Raw genomic sequence first — 18,517 nt, 5'->3', positions numbered from 1 at the left:
CAGTATTTCTGAATGGCTGTAAATCCCACACTTAATGTGCAGTGCGGAGTATGAGGGAAATGTACAACTGGAAATTACACAGGAAGTAGCTCGGATGTGCTGGACCACCACACAGTCCCCATCCAAGCAGCTTATCTTATTATTAAGATAATCATACATTTTCCTCCCACCAAATGCCCATTCCTTTCTTTTTCAACACCTCTTATTCCATTTCTCCTGGTACTCTGTGCCTCCTCGCAGTCCTCATGTATCTTGTTGGTGTTTGTATGTAAAGCCACCTGTGGTTTTGGCTCCAGACTTTGGCTCCTACCTTTCATAAAAAAATTAAACTTTTGTTATAGGAAAAACACTGCTCTGACCATCCCCCTGTAAACTGGAGATTTCCATATTCTTGCTAATTCCTGCACATCAGAATAACAGAGGATTAAAAATAATACACTTTATTTTCATGCTTCAGCTATTAACAATAAAATCATGAACACATTTGTGCAGCATTTAAAACCAACTATGGGCTTAACCCAAAACCAGCTGGAATCAAATAGATCCTATTATCCTATTTGTTTTGGATCACTTCTTTAATCCAAGGGCCAAAGGCAGCTGTAGACACTGGAGGCTAAGAAGGCCTGCCTGGGCCTGGTGGTGGTTGTGGCTCTGAACGCTGGCTTTCATTAATTTTTCCCTGTCCTTTCTTGTTATTTAGCCTAGCAAACATAAGTATTATTGCATTTCAGGTCTGGGTATATCCTTCGTGAAATTAAGAAACAAGCCTCAAGGAGAAGCAGAGGTACAAACAGCCCCAGTTTTGCCACCTGAAAAGTCTCCATAGGAAACTTTGTCTTTGGGGCATCCTAATCCTTATTAAAACCTCAGGGTTTGGTCATTTCTTTTTCTGGCTATTTTAATATGATCACATTTAATTGAGCAGACAATCGCATTTTCTTTCCCTTTGGATTTCTGTACTCTTGTTGGGCCCTGCAGGCTTCCCTCCTGCTGATGGAGGTAAAAATGGTGCAGGCCCGGAGGCCTTCTCCTGAGGAGTGCTCCTCTCACAAGCCAAGGAAAGCTGCTCAGCACTCCTCCAGCTGCGTCACCTTATGTCAAAACAAGTTGATTCAACAGAATCTTAATTTTTTGTAGAACTTTACCAACTTTGCTGAGAACTTTTGTAGTAAAAATGTTATGGTCTATAGTGTTTGGGGTTTTGACAGTACAAGTTTCACTTCCACAATAGCATCATGTAATTAAAATAGGGTAACAGACATTTATAATAAAATGGAAGAGATAAAACAGGAAAATAAAGAAAATAGGAGTTTTGTGTTTGGCAGAATGATGTTTTGTATCAGTTCATTGAAACTGAATTTTAACTTTTCATCTCAGTTTGCATTTAAGGGAAATTTGGAAGGATCAGGCTAGCCCACAAGTAGAAAACTGCTTTCTGTTGTCTCCAAACCATATCCACTCCTGCAACACCTTCATCACCCAGAATTCTTCCAATCCAGACAATAATGGTAGGAAGACCCCAGTTTTGGCTTTTCCCCAAACTTCCAGCATTAACAGGCAATTCTTATGGATTGAGAAAGTTGCAGTTCCTGCAAAGGGTCTTGGAAAATACACACACAGCTCTCTGAGTCTGCTCCTGAGGCCTCTTCACATAATTTACGTCCTTTGGCTTGCAACGAGCCCTTATGCAGATCCCATGCAAAACCCAAATAAGATGATGTTTGCGAAAAGCTTCAGCACCAATGTGGATACAATCAAGTAACAGCACAGGAATCACACCTGGAGGGAGGAAGCCAACAACTCGGTCTAGTTTCAGGCAGAGAAGACTTCACGGCTGTCCCACACAGGCATCAGGAAGCCATTTTTTTATGCATTATTATTATTTATGATAAATGAAGTGTGCTGTAAACCTAAGGCCAGAAGAGGCTGTGCAGATGGAGTAAGATGCTCCTCAGATGGCTGCTCTGGGGAGACTGAAATGTTTTTGCAGAGCTAATTGCCTCATAAATTGGTTTTATTCTCCTGGCTGAGTCTAATGTCTTCTTTTAAAGTTAATAAAAAGAACTCAATTTGCTGATTGTTCTGGACTCAGTACTAGCAAAAAGAGCACTCAGGGACTCTGGAAGGACCCAGACAATTCCTCAAAGCCATTGCAGCCTGGATGCTAACTGGTGACAAGCAAGGTGTTCCCTGCTGCTCCTTAATCTGCTTTCCAGGGACACTGACACACTGGGCGCCATGGGTATCCCCGCAAATGTCTGTAGGGGAGAGATCACAATTGGCAGCCTCCTGCAAGAGACCCCAGGGCTTGGGGAGTAAGAGAGCAGAGCACACACGTGTGCCAAAATACTATCAGCAGGCATGAGAGAAACTGCAGTGTCACAGCAGCACTAAAATCCCAGCCTAGCCTCACGCAGCTTGGTGCGCAGCATCGCGGCCTCCTCGCACGCTTCCATTTCAGTCAGATAACTGGCACCCCAGCTGGCAGCGTGCCCCTCAGATAGCTAGCACACCAGTTAGAGATCGATGCCCAAGCAACTCTACAACGATTTGTCAAATGGGGCCCATCGAGTTACGCATACAACCAATGCTCACTGACAGAAACCCACACGCAGAGGCCAGGAGAGTGGAAACACCAGCATCCACTTTGTGGCCCTGGTTGGGGCGAGCTGCATCCAGTGTCTGGTCCATATCTCAACATCTAGAGCGTGAGCCCCTCACAACACAAACTCCCTGCCGTTATAGCCAGAAAGAAAATTAACTCCGTACCCAGCACATGCCTGAATGAAATTCCCAGCGAGATGACGTGATCCAGACTTTAAAATCTGTGAACCTTTCACTTGTTTACAGTATTTCTTCTTTTCTGGTGAACAAACCTATCTTAGTTGGGGGAAAAGAAGCGCCAAAACCCTCTGTCACAGCAATGCTCTGAGCAATAACACGAACTGGTTCAGAGTGGGGTCATCTTCTGAGGGGACACTGGGTCAATTGCCAGCACGGCCAGGGCTTTCCCTCTTGCTTTAGATGCCCAGATTCCACCCAAATGCAAGCGTTGATAGTAGGGAACAGTGACTAACTGTTAAGTTAACCTTAAATTAAATGATTTCGACAGTACATTAACAGCAGGAGGGGTTGGTTAGTGATGGGGCAGAAAAGTTTTCAACGGGCATCTGTGAGGAGGGAGATTGCACCCCCCCAAACATTGGAAGGGTCAATTCCTCTCCTAGTGCTGAATACGGAGAATTCAGCTCTGACGCTGAGCTTAATTAAATAGAAATATGAAGTAAGAAAGAAAGGCTAATTAGATAGAAATGCAGAGTTACAGGATGTGAATGCTGATTAACCTAATAATAGACAATAATGCTGTTAAAGGGAGTTAAATGGTTTGTTCAATGGATGGAATGATCTATAATATATAATATATAAAGTACTTAACAGTAAACATTTAATTGCCAACTTCAGTTGCATTTTTCTTTACTGTGCAGAATAGTGTTTCATATAAGATTACTGGATAGGAACAATTCACAGCCCTGCAAAAAGACAATGTCTGTATCACATGGGAAAGAGCGACAGCATCTGCTTTGCAGAAAGCCTGAGACACAGCTAGCAATACTGGAAGCTGCCAGGTAAGGGAGGGAAAAACTAAATAAAATAGCTGTCCTGCTCTGGCACATCACTACCTCTGTGGGCAGGACATGCAGCCTTCCCCACATGCCTGCCCATGCGAAGGAGGGCTTGGGAGGCAGATGAGCACTTCCACACTTCACAAGATGGCTCCAGGAGCAACTTGCTGAGGCTTTAGGAAGGTGACCACTTGTCACAGAGAGGCAAAGCCAGCCTCTGGTGTGGGTTGTGGGGAAAGCTCTTAGAGGGCTGAAGGCACCTCTGGTTAGTGTGATCCTTCATGGGACCAGTGAGAGAGAAGCTGTGGCCCAGTGGATAAAACACCCTGCCTTCTCCCATCATGGATGCTTTCAGCATGAGATTTTCTCAGATTTCTTAAGAGGGGACAGATATTTTGCATGCTTACAGTGTTCATCAGGTGTCCAGGATGTTTTGTATTGGGGTGGGGGACTCAGATTTAGTGAGCGCCTTTGTGCAGCAGGATTGCTGCATACCTAACCACAGCATCACCTTCAGTGGCAAACACATCGTATTCTGCAAAATCAATAGTCAGGACGTTTCTGGCAGCCTCTAATAGAATTGAACAGTAGATGTAAGAGGGGGGGAGTCACACCAGCAGGCCAGCAAATAAACAGTCCTCTTTGATCTCAGAGGCTCACACAGATCTCTGAATTGGAGATAGGAAAAAAAGACTAGCATGTGATGCAAGGCAACAGGCTTGCACTGCTCCTCTCACTGGCACACAGGCAGCACTGGTCCCATCACTTTCATTTCACACCTCAGGCTGTGTCACATGGAGCAAACGATGTGAGCGTGTGCAGTTTAATACCTTGCACTCCTGCTAGAGCTCTTCTTTCCGCCACCACACTGCATGCAGCTGGGAGGAGATCATCTGTACTTGGTGGAGCTCAGCCCCTGCCTGAAAGGGTCACCTGTGGAGGGGATTGATTCACCCCACTTGGATTTCCAAAACCAGTCTCGCTCACACGCCCTTGTTACTGCATGGCTTTACCACCCCAGGTGCCTGGCACCTCCTTTTCTGGGTGAATTCACGAGGAAGAGCCCAGGCAAGCAGAGTGCACACGAAGAAACTGCTCAGCCTCGGGAAGCGTGTGTGCTCCCAAATGCAGGCAGGACATGGGATAAAGCCACTGCCAGGGAAAGAGAAGCTGGTACAAGACCATGCCCTGGCCACAGAGTGGTGCAGTAGCTTAGGCTCGGAAAAAAATCACCTCTGACTCTGATTTCTGTGCCCCTGTGGTTGTGACCTTCAGTTTTTCGCTGTTTACCACGGCACCATGTTGTTTACCATCTGCTGGAGGCCTTCATGCCGACCACCCTCCTCTCCCCTGCTCAAACATCAGACCTCCAGCTTAAACGCACCTGTAGTCAAGCAACACAGATGGGAATTTCCAAAAACAAACAGTGGAGAGAGTTGGGTACCTGGCTTCAGTAAGTAGCAACCCCCCAACAGATCCATCCCCCTGGATTTGGAGAAGAAAAAAAAAAAAAAACCTCACAAAATGCCCATCAGCCACACAGTGAAACAGCTTGCAGATCCTCCCCACTGCTCCCGGCAGCTGGCTGCCTCCCAGCCCAGCGATGAGCGATGCCAACTCCATTACCTGCACCACGGGGCCAAGGGGAGCAGGCCGGCCATTAGCTGCCCGTGATGAGCTAATTAATCACGGGCACTTGCTGAATTCCTGTTCCTGCACCGTTATTAATGGCTCTGTGGATTGGGGCGGGCGGCAGAGGGTCCCCCACCTGCTGAAGCAGCAGTCCTGCTCTGCGAAGGGCACCGCTGCACCCAGCCAGCAAAGAGGAGACGTTGTGGAGAGTGGCCCCAAACTCACATCTCCCCCTTGGGTCAGAGGGGGGCTCCCAGCTCCCCTCCGGAGCACCTGGGCCCAAACACCCTGCCACGGGGTCCTCCTGGGCAGTGTGGGGCATCACAAGGCTGAAGGACGGCCCTGGTGGCAACTGCTCCTCCCTTCACATGGCGACACCATGGAGCAGCTGCATGCTGCGGGTTTGGGCACTGGCACCCCGACCCTTTTCCACGCATTTCCACCCAGGCCTGGCAGCACCCAGGCACCCAGCCTCACCTCCTGCCTCCTCCATCTGTAGAGGCTCCTGGGGCGAAGCCCAGCTCTCCTGCAGGGGGATGTGGCCTCTCGGGGCTGACCGGGGCCTCACAAGCCGGTTCCTGCCCCAGGGCTCACACAGCTGCAGCCTGCACGCGGCCACCAGCTGCAGCAGCAGTTTCAGGGGCACAACCTGCCTCTTCCCTTGTGCCCGCTGCAGGGTTCAGTTCGGATCCATCTGAGTGCCACAGAGGTGAGGGGCTAAAGGCACTAAAACCCCCCATGCTGTCTGGAAACGAAGGAACCACACAAACACAGTCTGGCCCGCTCCCCGTGCTGGCTCTGAGGCTTGTGCTCCTGCATGCTAAAGCAGAGCCTGGCAGTCCATTCATCAAAGCGCTAATTGGCACCAGTGTGCATCAGATCATATTCCAACCTTTGGCCAGCGCTGGCTGTTTACATGCCGTGCCCTGCATGCTGCTGCACCGAGCCTGTCTGGAACCAGGTATCGGAGAGAACGGCCCCAAAACAGTCAGCTCTAAGAGTAAATCCCGCTAATCCCTTCCCTCAGAGGATCCCAAAGCACTCTGGTTGAAGGACGGAATCACCCCCTTTCTACACATGAAGAAATCACCCCAATAAAGAGCAGGCCCTAAAGCAAGCCTGGAAATTAAGAGCTACCCCAAGAGTGCCAACGGGCAGAAGGGAGCTGGGACATGCTTGGCCATATGGGGTAGGAGACCCACTTGGCGTCACACTCCCATCAACAAACTTGCCTTAGAGGATGAAAATCACACCACAGCAGGGTTAGTAGCTATTAAAAAGCAAACATCTCCTATCCTTCCCTAAGCTGAACTCATTTGGTGCCTGGTCCTTCCAACAGACAAACAGACTGCTGCTGGAGTAGTTTCTTCTGCTGTTGAACTCCTTCAGGGGAGGACCAGCAGCACCCTTTCCATCCCACATGTTTGTACAAACTCCCAGCATCAACAGCACCCGGTCAAACCCAGCTCTTTGAGGTTACTCACCTCTTTCAGGAGAAAGAAGTCTTGAATTGTTCTGATTTTTTTCAGGTGGGGAAAATAGAGAGAGAGAAACCGACACAGGACTTAGGATGACACAAATTGTATTTCTGAACATTGCCAAGAAACAAAATGGGACAAATCCATCTAGTACTTGTCACTGGAACTGGGCATCACAGCTCTGAATACAATGGGAATTGTTCAGTGTTGTTTAAACAAAACAAGAATTAAAATAATTAAAAAAAAAACAACACCCAAAATCCAAACATTTCTCACATCATGGTGGTTAAACCCAGACACTGAATTAACAGAAGGAAAAGAGATTGCCAGCACATTGCCAAAGTCGTTGCAATTTGATTCAGTTAAAGAGAAGCAATAAGCCCAGAACTGCATCTGGCAAGTTTCATGTACGGACCGTCTAGGTGAAATGCAGACTAGAGACACGAACAGCAGAATGCACTGTAAAAAACAAGTGAAGGAATTATAGCCAGAAGACACATCAAAATACAAACTCATACAGATCAGTCTTAACAGCTGTAGTTTCTCCACTTAGTTTCATAAATACAATTTCTGAAATGGCCTTCTAATTCTCAGCCTCCATGTGCCAGCACCTGTGCCAGCTTACAAAGGCTGGAGGGACAGCCCAGTACCCTTCTCTGTCAGGAGTTTGCTACTCAGAAATGTCTAAGAGCATGCAAGCAGAGAGGTGCCTGCACCAGCACCAGCTGTGATGGTACCTACGTGGCATGAAACAGCTTCCTTTGGCAGCCCAGAGAAGAAAAGCTTTTACTTGTTTTCCTGCTATCAGCATTATCAAGCCGCACTATGCAGGATTTGCTGATGGACACAAGTTTGTGCATCTTCTAGCTTCAAGCTTCAGGCTGGTGGAGGGTGCCCTACATTAACGTCAACCTCAAAGAGCACGGAAGAGGTTGGGAAGCAGTCTGAAAGACACAGAGACTCCTGAAGTCAAGAGGACCTTAGGCACCCCACTGTTTGTGGGATTTTTGCTCTCACCTATTTTGTAGTATCTCTGGCATCTGCACCTCAAGGTCAGACTCTGAGTGGGGCCAACAGCCACGCTAAGGGAGCAGAAGATAAATGCCTTGGGCCTTTTCTTTTCAAAAGGCTGATGCAAAACTAAACTGAGCTGACACCCTGGTTCCAGGCAGAATACGAAGCTCTTACAACCTGCTCCAGGCTATAAAAGACCCCTCTGGCTTGGGGCTGTTTGCCTTGGGTTTGGTCTTTGGATAGCGCAACAGGACGGGGTCCTGCTACTGCGGCCAGGGAACACGGAGCCAGTGTTTCCACGAACTGTGGCAAACAGACCACAAAGCTGGACTAACTCTGAGCACCTGGAATTGAAGCCTGCACGATCCCTTTTGCTCCATGACCTCCACAGCCAAGAAGTGCAAAGGTGGTAAAAGCAGACAGCTGAGGACTGCCCATGGAAAGCAAGGCAGAGCATGAGGGAGTCTGGAACTGCGCATTCATCTTCACCCTGGGACCTCTTCCCCTGACTGCACCTAGTGAAGATATATTACTGACATTGCTAAGACAGAGATAAAAAGGGAGAAAGAACAATGCCTTATTTCTCTCATCACTTGGGCAAATGATAATTCCTGCTGCACAATGGGATTGGGCTCAAATAGGAGAAGTGTCATACCTACAGCCATAAATCCATGACCAAACTGAGATTGATAACGAATATCTAAGTCAGGCTAAAAACCAGTCAATAGCAAGGGCTGAGAGATGCTTTTATTGTTCACCCAGTAAAACAATCCAGTAGAATATGGGGAAACAGCAGCTTTGCTGGTTTTAGATACCAGGTAATCCTTGAAATGCGTCCAGTGTACCTGTCAGTGGAGCAAAACCGGGCAACATGCTTCTTTGGGTTCTCTTCAATGGATAATGGATTCGCCAAAAAAATGCAGTTTGGGGTTAACTGAAACTATTCATCGGACTAAGAAAAAAAGGCAAAGGCAAAAAGACTATTAACGATAAAACATTTTCTTTCAGCATTTGCAGAACAGGTTTCACATTTGCGCTTCAAAGCAACTTTTTATAGCCCGAGTCACAATGGTTTTAAAAAAGTGAAAAAGCAACCCTAAAAATGAAATGCTTCAGTTTTGTTTGAAAGTATTGTTTTATGTTTTGATTTTTCCCTTTTTCATTTCACTGACAAAATGAAAAAAAAAATTTGTCTCAAGGTCACCCTTACAACTTCAGGTTACCCTTACAACTTTTTTTCCCCAGGTTTTTCAGTTCAGCCTGCAAACTGAAAAAACAGTGGGCACAGCCTACTTGGGAGTTTACTGCCCCTCTTTCTATATGAATCAGTCCTAAGCCAAAGGAAATGGGAATTTTATTCCACCAGGTAATACCAACCAGAATCGAGGTATTTAGTAGATGAAAAAATACTGAAAATCAGAGGAGTTGTGCCTGTTATGGGCTGAACATAATCCAGGAGATAAGAGACGTCCTGGCTCCAAAGAACACTGCCATCTACAAGCTTGCTGCCATGCCATCCTACTCTCACGTAAGGCAATTTACACAGTGCGGGCCCGATCCTGCGCTTTTAGAATCTCTGATGTGACGTGCACCAATTTGCGAGCCATGCAAAATCTAGGTAACCCAAGCTACCTGCTCTAAGCGAGAGCTTTTGGGGGCTGGGATTTTGGGGTTAGGGGGAGCAAATGGAGAAAGATGCAACATCGACCCCACTAGCAATATTTGAGCATCAACCATGTGACCTGAAAACAACATCCCTTTTTTGCAGAGCGTTACCACTTCTGCAGGGATAATACAGTACTGGATAGTTGCTTTGCAAGCTCAATTAAATGAAAAGGCCTTACAAGGATTTCTGTTGGGACAGTCATCTGGTTTAAACACAGCAGAAGACAACATCAACAACAGCAAAAAAAAAAAAAAAAAAAAAAACACAATAAATTAGGTATCAGCACAGCTTTCTAAATGTTCTAGAACAATTACTTGCAAGACAAAAAATCACAGCTCTGGTACTTAGAATCTTGTCTTTTTTTAAAAAACAATAATCCACAGGTTTTGCATAAAAATAAACATTTTAAGCTGACAGCATTATGTTAATTGGATTCAACCCGCTTTTTAATATATATATATTTCTATGTATATTTAAATGCATATTTTTCTATGAATATTCTTTAAAGGAGTAATGGGAGTCACAAACGCATAAAAATAGATATTTTGGAAAGAAAAAGTAATAATAAAGACAACCCTGGTGAAAAAAACAAAGCAATCTAACAGGGCAGTATTCTAAAGCAATGGCTCACCATACTATAATGTGCAGAGTCCAGTCCTTCTGTATTGTGAGCAATTACTCCTAAATACTATTGGGGTTTTTAACAGTGATGTACAATACAATTTCCTGCAAGTTTATTTAAAAAAAAATAAAAGTGGGGGGAGAAAGGGGTATACAGGACAGATTTTGACACTTGTTATATTGCTGTAAATAACTAACACAGGTCTTCCAAGATGAAAGCAGGAGGAACTCCAGCGCTTCTTGCATTTACAAAAATATACTTCTTGATCAAAATCTGACCCCTTCCCTCTGAACTAAAATTAAAAAATAAAAATATTTAAAAAATCCACATTTGCCCTATGTTTTTTTTTTTCTGTTGTCATACAAGTAATCAAAGCAGATCAGAAAAGGTGGGATTTCCAGTAGTGTGTGTCAGCATTCCGTGCTTCTTTGAACAAAAGCCAGCTCCTAACAGATATAGGAAGATTATTTCCAAGAGTGATCCTGTCCCTTTACAGCAGGAGGTAACCTCACTGTTAAAAATCCCTTCAAGGCAAAAAAAAAGATCATGGGGTAAAGGGTGGGAAGCCATTAAAAAAATAATAATAGCCTGACCTGCTTGCCAGCTGCATCAGTATTCAAGTAAAGTTTAAAGTACCTTTGCGGGACTTCACAGAGTCTTGGAGGGTCAGACCGGCTTATTTTAACAACTGTAATACGCACTTTGAAACAGCTTTGTCATCTGCTTGTTTAAACTTTAAAAAAACACAACAACAAAACAAAACAAAAAAAAACAGGAGCAAAGGAAAGGTCTAGGAAAGGTCTCAGCATCAGTATTAGACTGCGCGGTGCCTTCTTGACACTGACACTTTGATATTCTTCCTTCCTCTTCTAATGTATTAAAACACTGAGAAGTCATGCAGCCATTTTAAATGAGTACTTTTAGAGTCCAGTTTTCTTAGAGGTTAACTTGATCACCAGCACAGCACTGGAGAAAGCTGATCTAACAATATTTCACTTACAGAAGTCTTCAAAGGAAAATAACAAATACTATTCCACCAAAAAAAAAAAAAGCCAATTAAAAACACAGACAGCAAATTGTTTTTTTCTCAGTGTTTTTTCTTAGACATTCTTTCAGAAGAAAAGTTTTCTTCCCTTGTCTTTCTTTAAAAGCACATTTTCTAACCAGCCAGATTTGAGAGCTATCTTCCATCTACGTGAATCTAAGCGTTTCTGAAACTGCCTACAGGGTTTGGGAGGCAGGGGATTCCCTCTCCTAAATTTCAGAGCCATCTAAAATGGCATCTGCTAATTTTGTCTTGTTTATTTAATTTGTTCATTCTCCTTAGCATTTTCCAGGCCAATACACTACTGTGAGAACGTAGGTGCTTGCATTTGAGAGAACTTTGGACTGAGCACAGCTTCACACATTTCACCTCCATGCCCTTACTGTGTAGTTTCTTCTGTCTTTACTTGTATAAAATCAGTTTGTGTAACATTGTTTTAAAGGAATAAAATAAAATGCACACGCACACACACATACATTGTATTGGTGAACACTATACACTAAATATTTTTTTTTTCAACAGCATTAACAGAAAGTTTGGCCTACTGTAGGTTGAACACAGGGGGAAGGCTGAATTTTTATGGTTGCCATGCAAGCCACCTTCAAGACAAAACAGATGAACCCACCCAAGAGCAAATGCAGCTTCTACTCTCTTGTTAGACAAATGCTGCCTTTCCAGGGATCAGACTGACATCTCACCAATTCAGTCAATGCAGTATTTACAGAACCACACCGAGTTGCTTCTGTGTCAGTCCTCTGAATCCTAATGCTGTTAAACCAAAGGGGGAAGAAGGTAATTGATTTGCCTTAGTAGTAGTAGTATTCATATATATTGATAATGCTTTGAATTGCAATTTACTTCTGAAACCTTGCCCTTTGAAAAGCACACACCCTTTAAGTTGACAATTTTTTCAGGCTTCTGTTCCGTTAAAATTCTCTTCTTTTCATTTCGCTGCTCTTTTTCAATTCTCTACCAGAAAATTTGCTTTTTCTTCCAGCAGAAATGTGTCCGGTGGGCTTGGGCTTTCACTGCACCCGCTCTGTGAAATTCTCAGGGAAAACCCCTCGGCATTGGTCAAGTTCCTTATGCTGGATCCAGTCAGACTCCTTCACACCCATCAGCCATCCTTCGTCCTAGAGGAAAAGACAGAGATCAGACGCTGAGGAATAAACATGAGTGGGGATTTTTCAAAGAGTGCAGGCCAAGGAGATGTCAAGGCACGTCAAAGCCATGCTCATAGCTGGCTTGGAGACGATCCAGGTAGAGGATGGGGGAGAAGGAGAAGAATGATTTTGTTTTCTTTAAAAAGAGAGAAGGCCACTTCTCCACCAGAATCAATACCAAAACTCATCTGACCCAGTGTCTGGAGGCAGTGAAATGTTGTAAACAATCAGAAAGTGCAATAGAAACATGTCATAATTTACACCCAGTAAAGCAGGAGAAGTTCTCTGGGGCAATGGGATGGGAATCACTTGCCCTACTTTTCACTACCTAAAAAGAATCATAGAATAGTTTGGGCACGAAAGGACCTTAATGACCACCTCATTCCACCCTCCTGCCATGGGCAGGGACACCCCACCAGACCGGGTTGCTCAAAGCCCCATCCAGCCTGGCCTTGAACACTTCCAGGGACGGGGCATCCACAGCTTCTCTGGGCAACCTGGTCCAGTGCCTCACCCCTGCAGAGTAAAGAATTTCTTTCCAATATCTAATCTAAATCTACCCTTTTTTAGTTGAAAACCATCACCCCTTGTCCTATAGCTACACTCCCTGACAAAGAGTCCCTCCCCAGCTTTCCTGTAGGCCCCCTTTAGGTACTGGAAGGCCACTATAAGGTCTCCCAGGAGCCTTCGCTTCTCCAGGCTGAACGACCCCAGCTCCCTCAGCCTGTCTTCATAGGAGAGGTGCTCCAGCCCCTTGATTATCTTTGCGGCCCTCGTCTGGAATCGTTCTTATACTCCCATGTCCTTCTTGTGCTGGGTGGTGGTGGTGGCATTCTCCATCATCAGAAAAGAGATGGGCACCTCCACAGGGCAATTCATCCCATCCATCTTGGGCATGGGTCTCTGGAAAGGATGAATTGTTCCCTGGGAGTGTTCACCCTTGTTCTGGTGAGGGCACATGGATATTTATCATTTTATGGAGCTTACACAGCCAAAATGAGTCTTGTATGCTATGCTGAAAGTCTAGTCTAAGAGAAATGGGAGCTGAGGAGCTCAACCTCTTTTCCCCAAACCCAGCAGGCTGTTGGGCTTGACGCACAAGGTGGATAGCAGAACTCTCCAGTCACAAGCGTCCTCCCTAGCCGCTTATCCCCCAAATCCATAAGCAGGGATCAATTTTCACTGAGGCAAAGGGAGCCCTGCCAGGTAGGACCTGCTCAGGAGGAGAGCCAGGACTTCCCACGACCTCCCTGCTCTCTGCAGTGTGTCCAGCACCAAGATTTCCGCTCAGTCTGAAGCCCAGGAGGGAGACGAGATATTCGAGGTAGGAAGGCTGCACTGTTTGCAGCCCAGGTGTGTGGCTGCCCTGTTGTCTGCATGCCTAGGAGCTTGCAGATTCCACAATGCCCCCCCTGCAGCTTGCAAGTGCCCACTCATGTCAGCCTTTTGCAGCGGGGCAGCCTGTGGGGCAGGACTGCAGCACGAGGCAATGGAGCTGCATGGGGGACCACTGCCTCCAAGCTCAACAGCTTGCTCCGCATCTGCTCCTCTGAGCAAAGTATACACCAGACTCATTTAGAGAGACATCAACACATTCAGCTACATAACTTGCCAGGGCAGAAACGCTCAGGCAACCAGATGCTCTAAGCCGTAGAGATACGAGGCATGCATGTGTGCAGCTCAAACAGTTGTTCTCACACTTCTCCTTTCGTGGAACTGGCAGGAGTTACCTGTGAATTTACCCAAGGACAAGCACTGCCTCCCTTGAAGCATATTCTTTAAAAACATACCTGCACGGTGCAGGAGTGAAGCAGCCCTCACACCAGGGACGATCCATGGGGCATGTGCATGGCTTTCCACTGCCATTTTATAGCTTCTGCCCTCTTGTCCTGTTTTCTGTGCATTTCACACGGCAGCAGCTCAGACCAGCCACTGTACTGAGCTCCCTGCTCCATGCGGGCTGCACTGGGTGCCTGAGGCTCGGTCAGCCCTTGCTGCTGCCTCAGAGTTGAACATTCAGGGGATGGCATGGGAACGGCGTGAGACAGGAGCCCATCTGCAGCAGCCAGTTGCAGGGGCTGCAGAAGGACTGACATGCCATATATCAGGAAGACAAACAACTAGGTGGCAGGTGCTGGGCGCAAGTGCCTGGAAGGCATCTTCCAGCTAACAGCACAGCAAGCACAAAAGCTCATCCGTTTGCATGTAGCGTCTGTGCCATACAGCATGCATCACTCCCACGGCATCCTGCTACCAAGGGTCTCCTCAGCGGGAGGGATCAGGCACCAGGACCCAGACTGACCCCTGCCTATTTTGAACAACGTCACTTGAAGTGCCGGCTTAGAAGCACTGCTGCCTTTAACTCCTTCTGTCGAGAAGAAATAAATCCAGGCCTGCCTGATGAACACCAACACCTAAGCCGCAAGACAGAGACCCAGATCAGAGCCTATTATCCTAAGCTTCCTCCACTCACGTGCACAGTTCATGCACATGTTAACAGCCAACGCTGTCTGGCTGGGTATGGTCAGGGTTAGGGAAATGAGCTGTAGCACACAGTACACTGTAGGAGGGTTAGAGGGCTTCAGTGCAGCTACAGCATCATGTTAGCAACACTCAGAGCTCACCCTCTGCAGCTTGGAGAGTCTCGAGTTCATGGCTGTTGCACCCACATCCAGCTAGAGTGCAAACATAGGGCATTGAAAAACTCCGCTCCACAAATGCCATCTCCTACTGCTGAAGGGGAGCTGCCCCTCATTTCCTATCCCGAAAGCTTTCTGAGAAGGAAATGCTCACGAATGCTTATGCAGGGCAGTCCCACCCAGTGAAGAGCTGTTTCCAAAAGGAATCACTGCTTCTTCCCCATACAACCCTTCCCCCCAGAGCATCAGCTCTGCGGGAACTGGCGGCATATTACAGCTCCCATTTCACAAGCAGCAGCAAGATCTGTCCCCATAGTTCACAAAGGCAACAGCTCAGCCACAGAGGATCCACATGCCCTGTGGCCAGTGAACTACACCTTCCCTTCACACCCCTTGTGGAATCCAGATTTTGTCTGGACTTGGCCAAAACCAAAGAGCTGGTGACTTCTGAATCAATTTGGAGAATTCCCTTCCTTTTCCAAACAAAAACCTGGAGACTTGAGAATGAATGTTACACAAATACCACCTCTCTCAGGCAAAATAGTAAAGCTGCAGCAGTCTCTATCAGCTGGAAGCCCTCAAACATAGCAGGTGAGGAGGATTTACTCAAGGCTTTCAGAAATAACTGAGATTAAAGAAAAACACTGCCAGTTAAATCCACGTTGAAGATGGACAGGGGAAGCGTTCCGTGGAGCTGGGCATCCTGCTCACATCTTTGGCTCTGCTGCCATCTCCTGACCAAACACAATCTTTTAGAAATAGGCATTGCTATGCTGAAGTGTAGCACACCAACCCTAAGCAAGCTTCTTTCTCAGAGCTTCAGCATTTCTTAAAAGGGGAGAAAATCATCACAGGCTGTGGTTGGCTCTGGGCCAATACCACAGTCTGCACTGCAGTGGTCACAGAAAATGTTCATCAAGATTAGGGGCTAGGTATGGGCTCTGTAGGGTTCCTGGTCAAGAAAGCCATTGCCTTGACTCAAATGCCCTTCTAAGGGCAGAAAGCCACAGCTACTTCACATGCTATACGCGGAATAAGATCTCCACTTTCAATTCACAAGCAGAGTGCTCCTCTGTTGCAGGAAGCAAGGACAAGGACAAGGACAACCGGCTCTCCAGCCAGCTCCCGGCCACAAACTGATGGCTCTGCACCCAGCCAGCAGGCTGTTAGTGGAGGAAGAAGCAGCTCCAGAAATCCCTTTGGCTTACCCCAGCCCAGGCACACACCCTGTCTTCTCTGCTCACCTGCTCCTCAGGGTTCTCAAATGGAATCACAAGCACCACGTCTCCGGCCTTCAGCTGCAGCTCATCACTGTCGGTGGCTGTGTAATCATGCATGGCCTGGACCTGCAGAGAAAGGAGAGGAGAGCCACGTGCTTGTTAACACAGCCCAGCATACAGTTTGCCACAAAGGCACCCTGGTGACTCACATTCAACTAGTTAGTTATGCATCAACACTTCCGTGTCTTTTCCTTCGGAGGGTTGTGTTCCCATACCGTGGGCCCTGAAGCCCCACAGGACAGAAAGTCTGTATTCACTCAGATGGCATCCTGTATTGTTTTTGCAGCTGGACTTCAAGAGTATTAGTGATTATAGCCTCCCAACTCTACGCAGGGAGAGGAAACATAGGTAAGAGCATCAGCTCAAATCTTCAAGTGATTGTATCTTGTCGTTTTTTTTTTTGTATTCATCTTATCTCCTATCAACATCTGTATTACAACCTTTCTACTTCAAGCCACAACCCTCCACTTCAACTGCTACAATCTATAATGCTGCCTGTAACCTGGCTGAATTTGATGAGCCTCCTATTGTTCCGCAAAGTTTTGCGACCCTCCTGCTTTCAGCAGATTTCCCTGAAAAAGCAATACATGGACATAATTAAGCAGAAGAAAAGAACTCCTATAGCAGGTTAGGCAAACAAAAAAGGAGAGTGCCATATCTCACGTTCAGGACATGATGCATCTGTGTTGTCTTGCTACCAAGGCCCTTCAACGTGACATAGCCCATGGCGATGCTGAGTGAAAGTACTTAACTTGTTACAAGAAAAAAATGTCAGAAACTCAGTGTCCCACCAGCATGCACTCACCTTGAACAGAAATCCTGGGGGCATGTCAGCTCTTTCAGAGGAAGCACCTCCTTCCACGGTGCCATTGACAGTAGCAGGGAAAGTTTCCACAACAACAGCAGGCAGAGAGCTCTGAAAGGCAGCAGCCAGGGAAGGAAAAACATCATTGAGAAAGGAAAATCCCAAATAGCAGCTCCTAGACCCACCCTGGAGGATACACATCAAAACCATAACCTATTTGGGACTCTCAACACTATCCAAGGATTCAGTGGGTTTTCCCAGCACACTAGGCAGTGACAAAAGCAACCCAAAGGACAGCAAAGGCAGCAGTGAGAAGGCAGGAGAGGTGACCGCTGCCCTCCTGTGCTTAAGGCTGAAGAAAGGCAGGGAGGATTCAGAGCATTTTTCTGGGACCACACTGCCTGCCATTTCCCATTTACTGCAGTCCTTGTAAAGCCCATGTAGAACTGACAACTCACACGTGACAGTCTATAGGAACCAAGCAACCACGAGATGGGACCTACTCCAGCCCCTAAGAACGCTGATAGTGTCAGAAGAAAAGAGGAAACCTGGCTAGTCAGGGGTTATAGGCAGAGCCCACAAAAGAAAAAGTAAATGGTGGGCAAGAAGGGGCCAGGCAGAAAACACAAGCTTAGCACAGCACAGGTCATGGGCTGGCTTCGTGGCATGGGTGAAGAGACAGGTTTTTTGGGGGAACTTCCAGCTGAGCTTCTCCCTAAGTATCACACAGGGAAAACACAACAGCTACGTCTGGCCTCTGAATAACACCACTAGCTGCCACAGTGGCAGGGATGTGTTTTCCCAAGCCATCACACACGTCTTTTGTCAGCCCAACTTCCTGCATGTCTATGTCTGCTGTACAACAAAAGGACATGATGGAGAAAAAGGGACTGCTTTATCTTGAGGCTTACCGATCCTGAATCAGCTTCAGTTTTAGATGCTTCAGCTCCAGCTGCGGCTTCAGATCCAGCTGCTTCAGCTCCTGCATGGGCTGCTTCTGCGGGCTGCAATACAAAAGCCATCCAGGTGGAGAGTTACACTCATTACAGCTACGCGTGTGTGCAGAAAGTACAGCTCACTCTGTCCAAGTGCTCTACACGGTTGACTGCTGCCATCTGCTGACAAATGTGTGAGGACCTTCAGGTCCTCACCGTGTCTGCCTCCTTAGTTCTCTGCAGCCTAGTGCAACCGCAGCAAAGCCTGCATTCCCGCCCTTCAGCCACACAGCAGGCAATACTCCAGAAGAAATCAATGCAACCTGCAAAACCTGTATGCCTCCTTCTTTTCAGGACCTAACTTACAGACCTGCTCGCACATGCACAGTATCTATACTACATCTAGGTTTCCACTTGTATGTGAATACATGGGTCTGCTTACGTGCCAAGGGACAAGGTCTCTCCATACGCTATTTCCAAGGATCAACAATCAAGGAATATTTCAGCCTTTGCATACTCCCAGTAATAGAAGAGCGTGCTAATGACACGTCCAGATCTGCAACTTCATCTGGACCCAGCATCCTTATGACATTATCATTGAATCAAACAACTGAA

At 46.6% G+C, this 18,517-nt stretch overlaps 1 protein-coding gene across 10 annotated transcripts in view; it reads right to left on the bottom strand.

Moving 5' to 3' along the window:
• Nucleotides 1-6,820: 6,820 nt before the first annotated feature.
• The window catches only part of BIN1 (bridging integrator 1), a 94,174-nt gene continuing 82,477 nt past the window's right edge, over nucleotides 6,821-18,517 (bottom strand). For all 10 annotated transcript variants that reach the window (XM_083841956.1, XM_083841958.1, XM_083841963.1 and 7 more), the window contains 4 exons: nucleotides 17,879-17,971; nucleotides 16,968-17,078; nucleotides 16,127-16,228; nucleotides 6,821-12,213 (listed from right to left, as the gene is read on the bottom strand). In XM_083841956.1, coding sequence (XP_083698082.1) covers nucleotides 12,106-12,213; nucleotides 16,127-16,228; nucleotides 16,968-17,078; nucleotides 17,879-17,971 — 414 coding nt within the window. In that variant the 3' untranslated portion in view covers nucleotides 6,821-12,105. The remainder of the gene's footprint in view (nucleotides 12,214-16,126; nucleotides 16,229-16,967; nucleotides 17,079-17,878; nucleotides 17,972-18,517) is intronic.

The sequence above is a fragment of the Anser anser genome (genome assembly GCF_964211835.1).
Source record: "Anser anser genome assembly, chromosome: 6".
In the NCBI taxonomy this organism is placed as follows: Eukaryota; Metazoa; Chordata; class Aves; order Anseriformes; family Anatidae; genus Anser; species Anser anser.
Note: the sequence above shows the minus strand (reverse complement) of the source record. Positions and strands in the feature narration are given on the sequence as shown.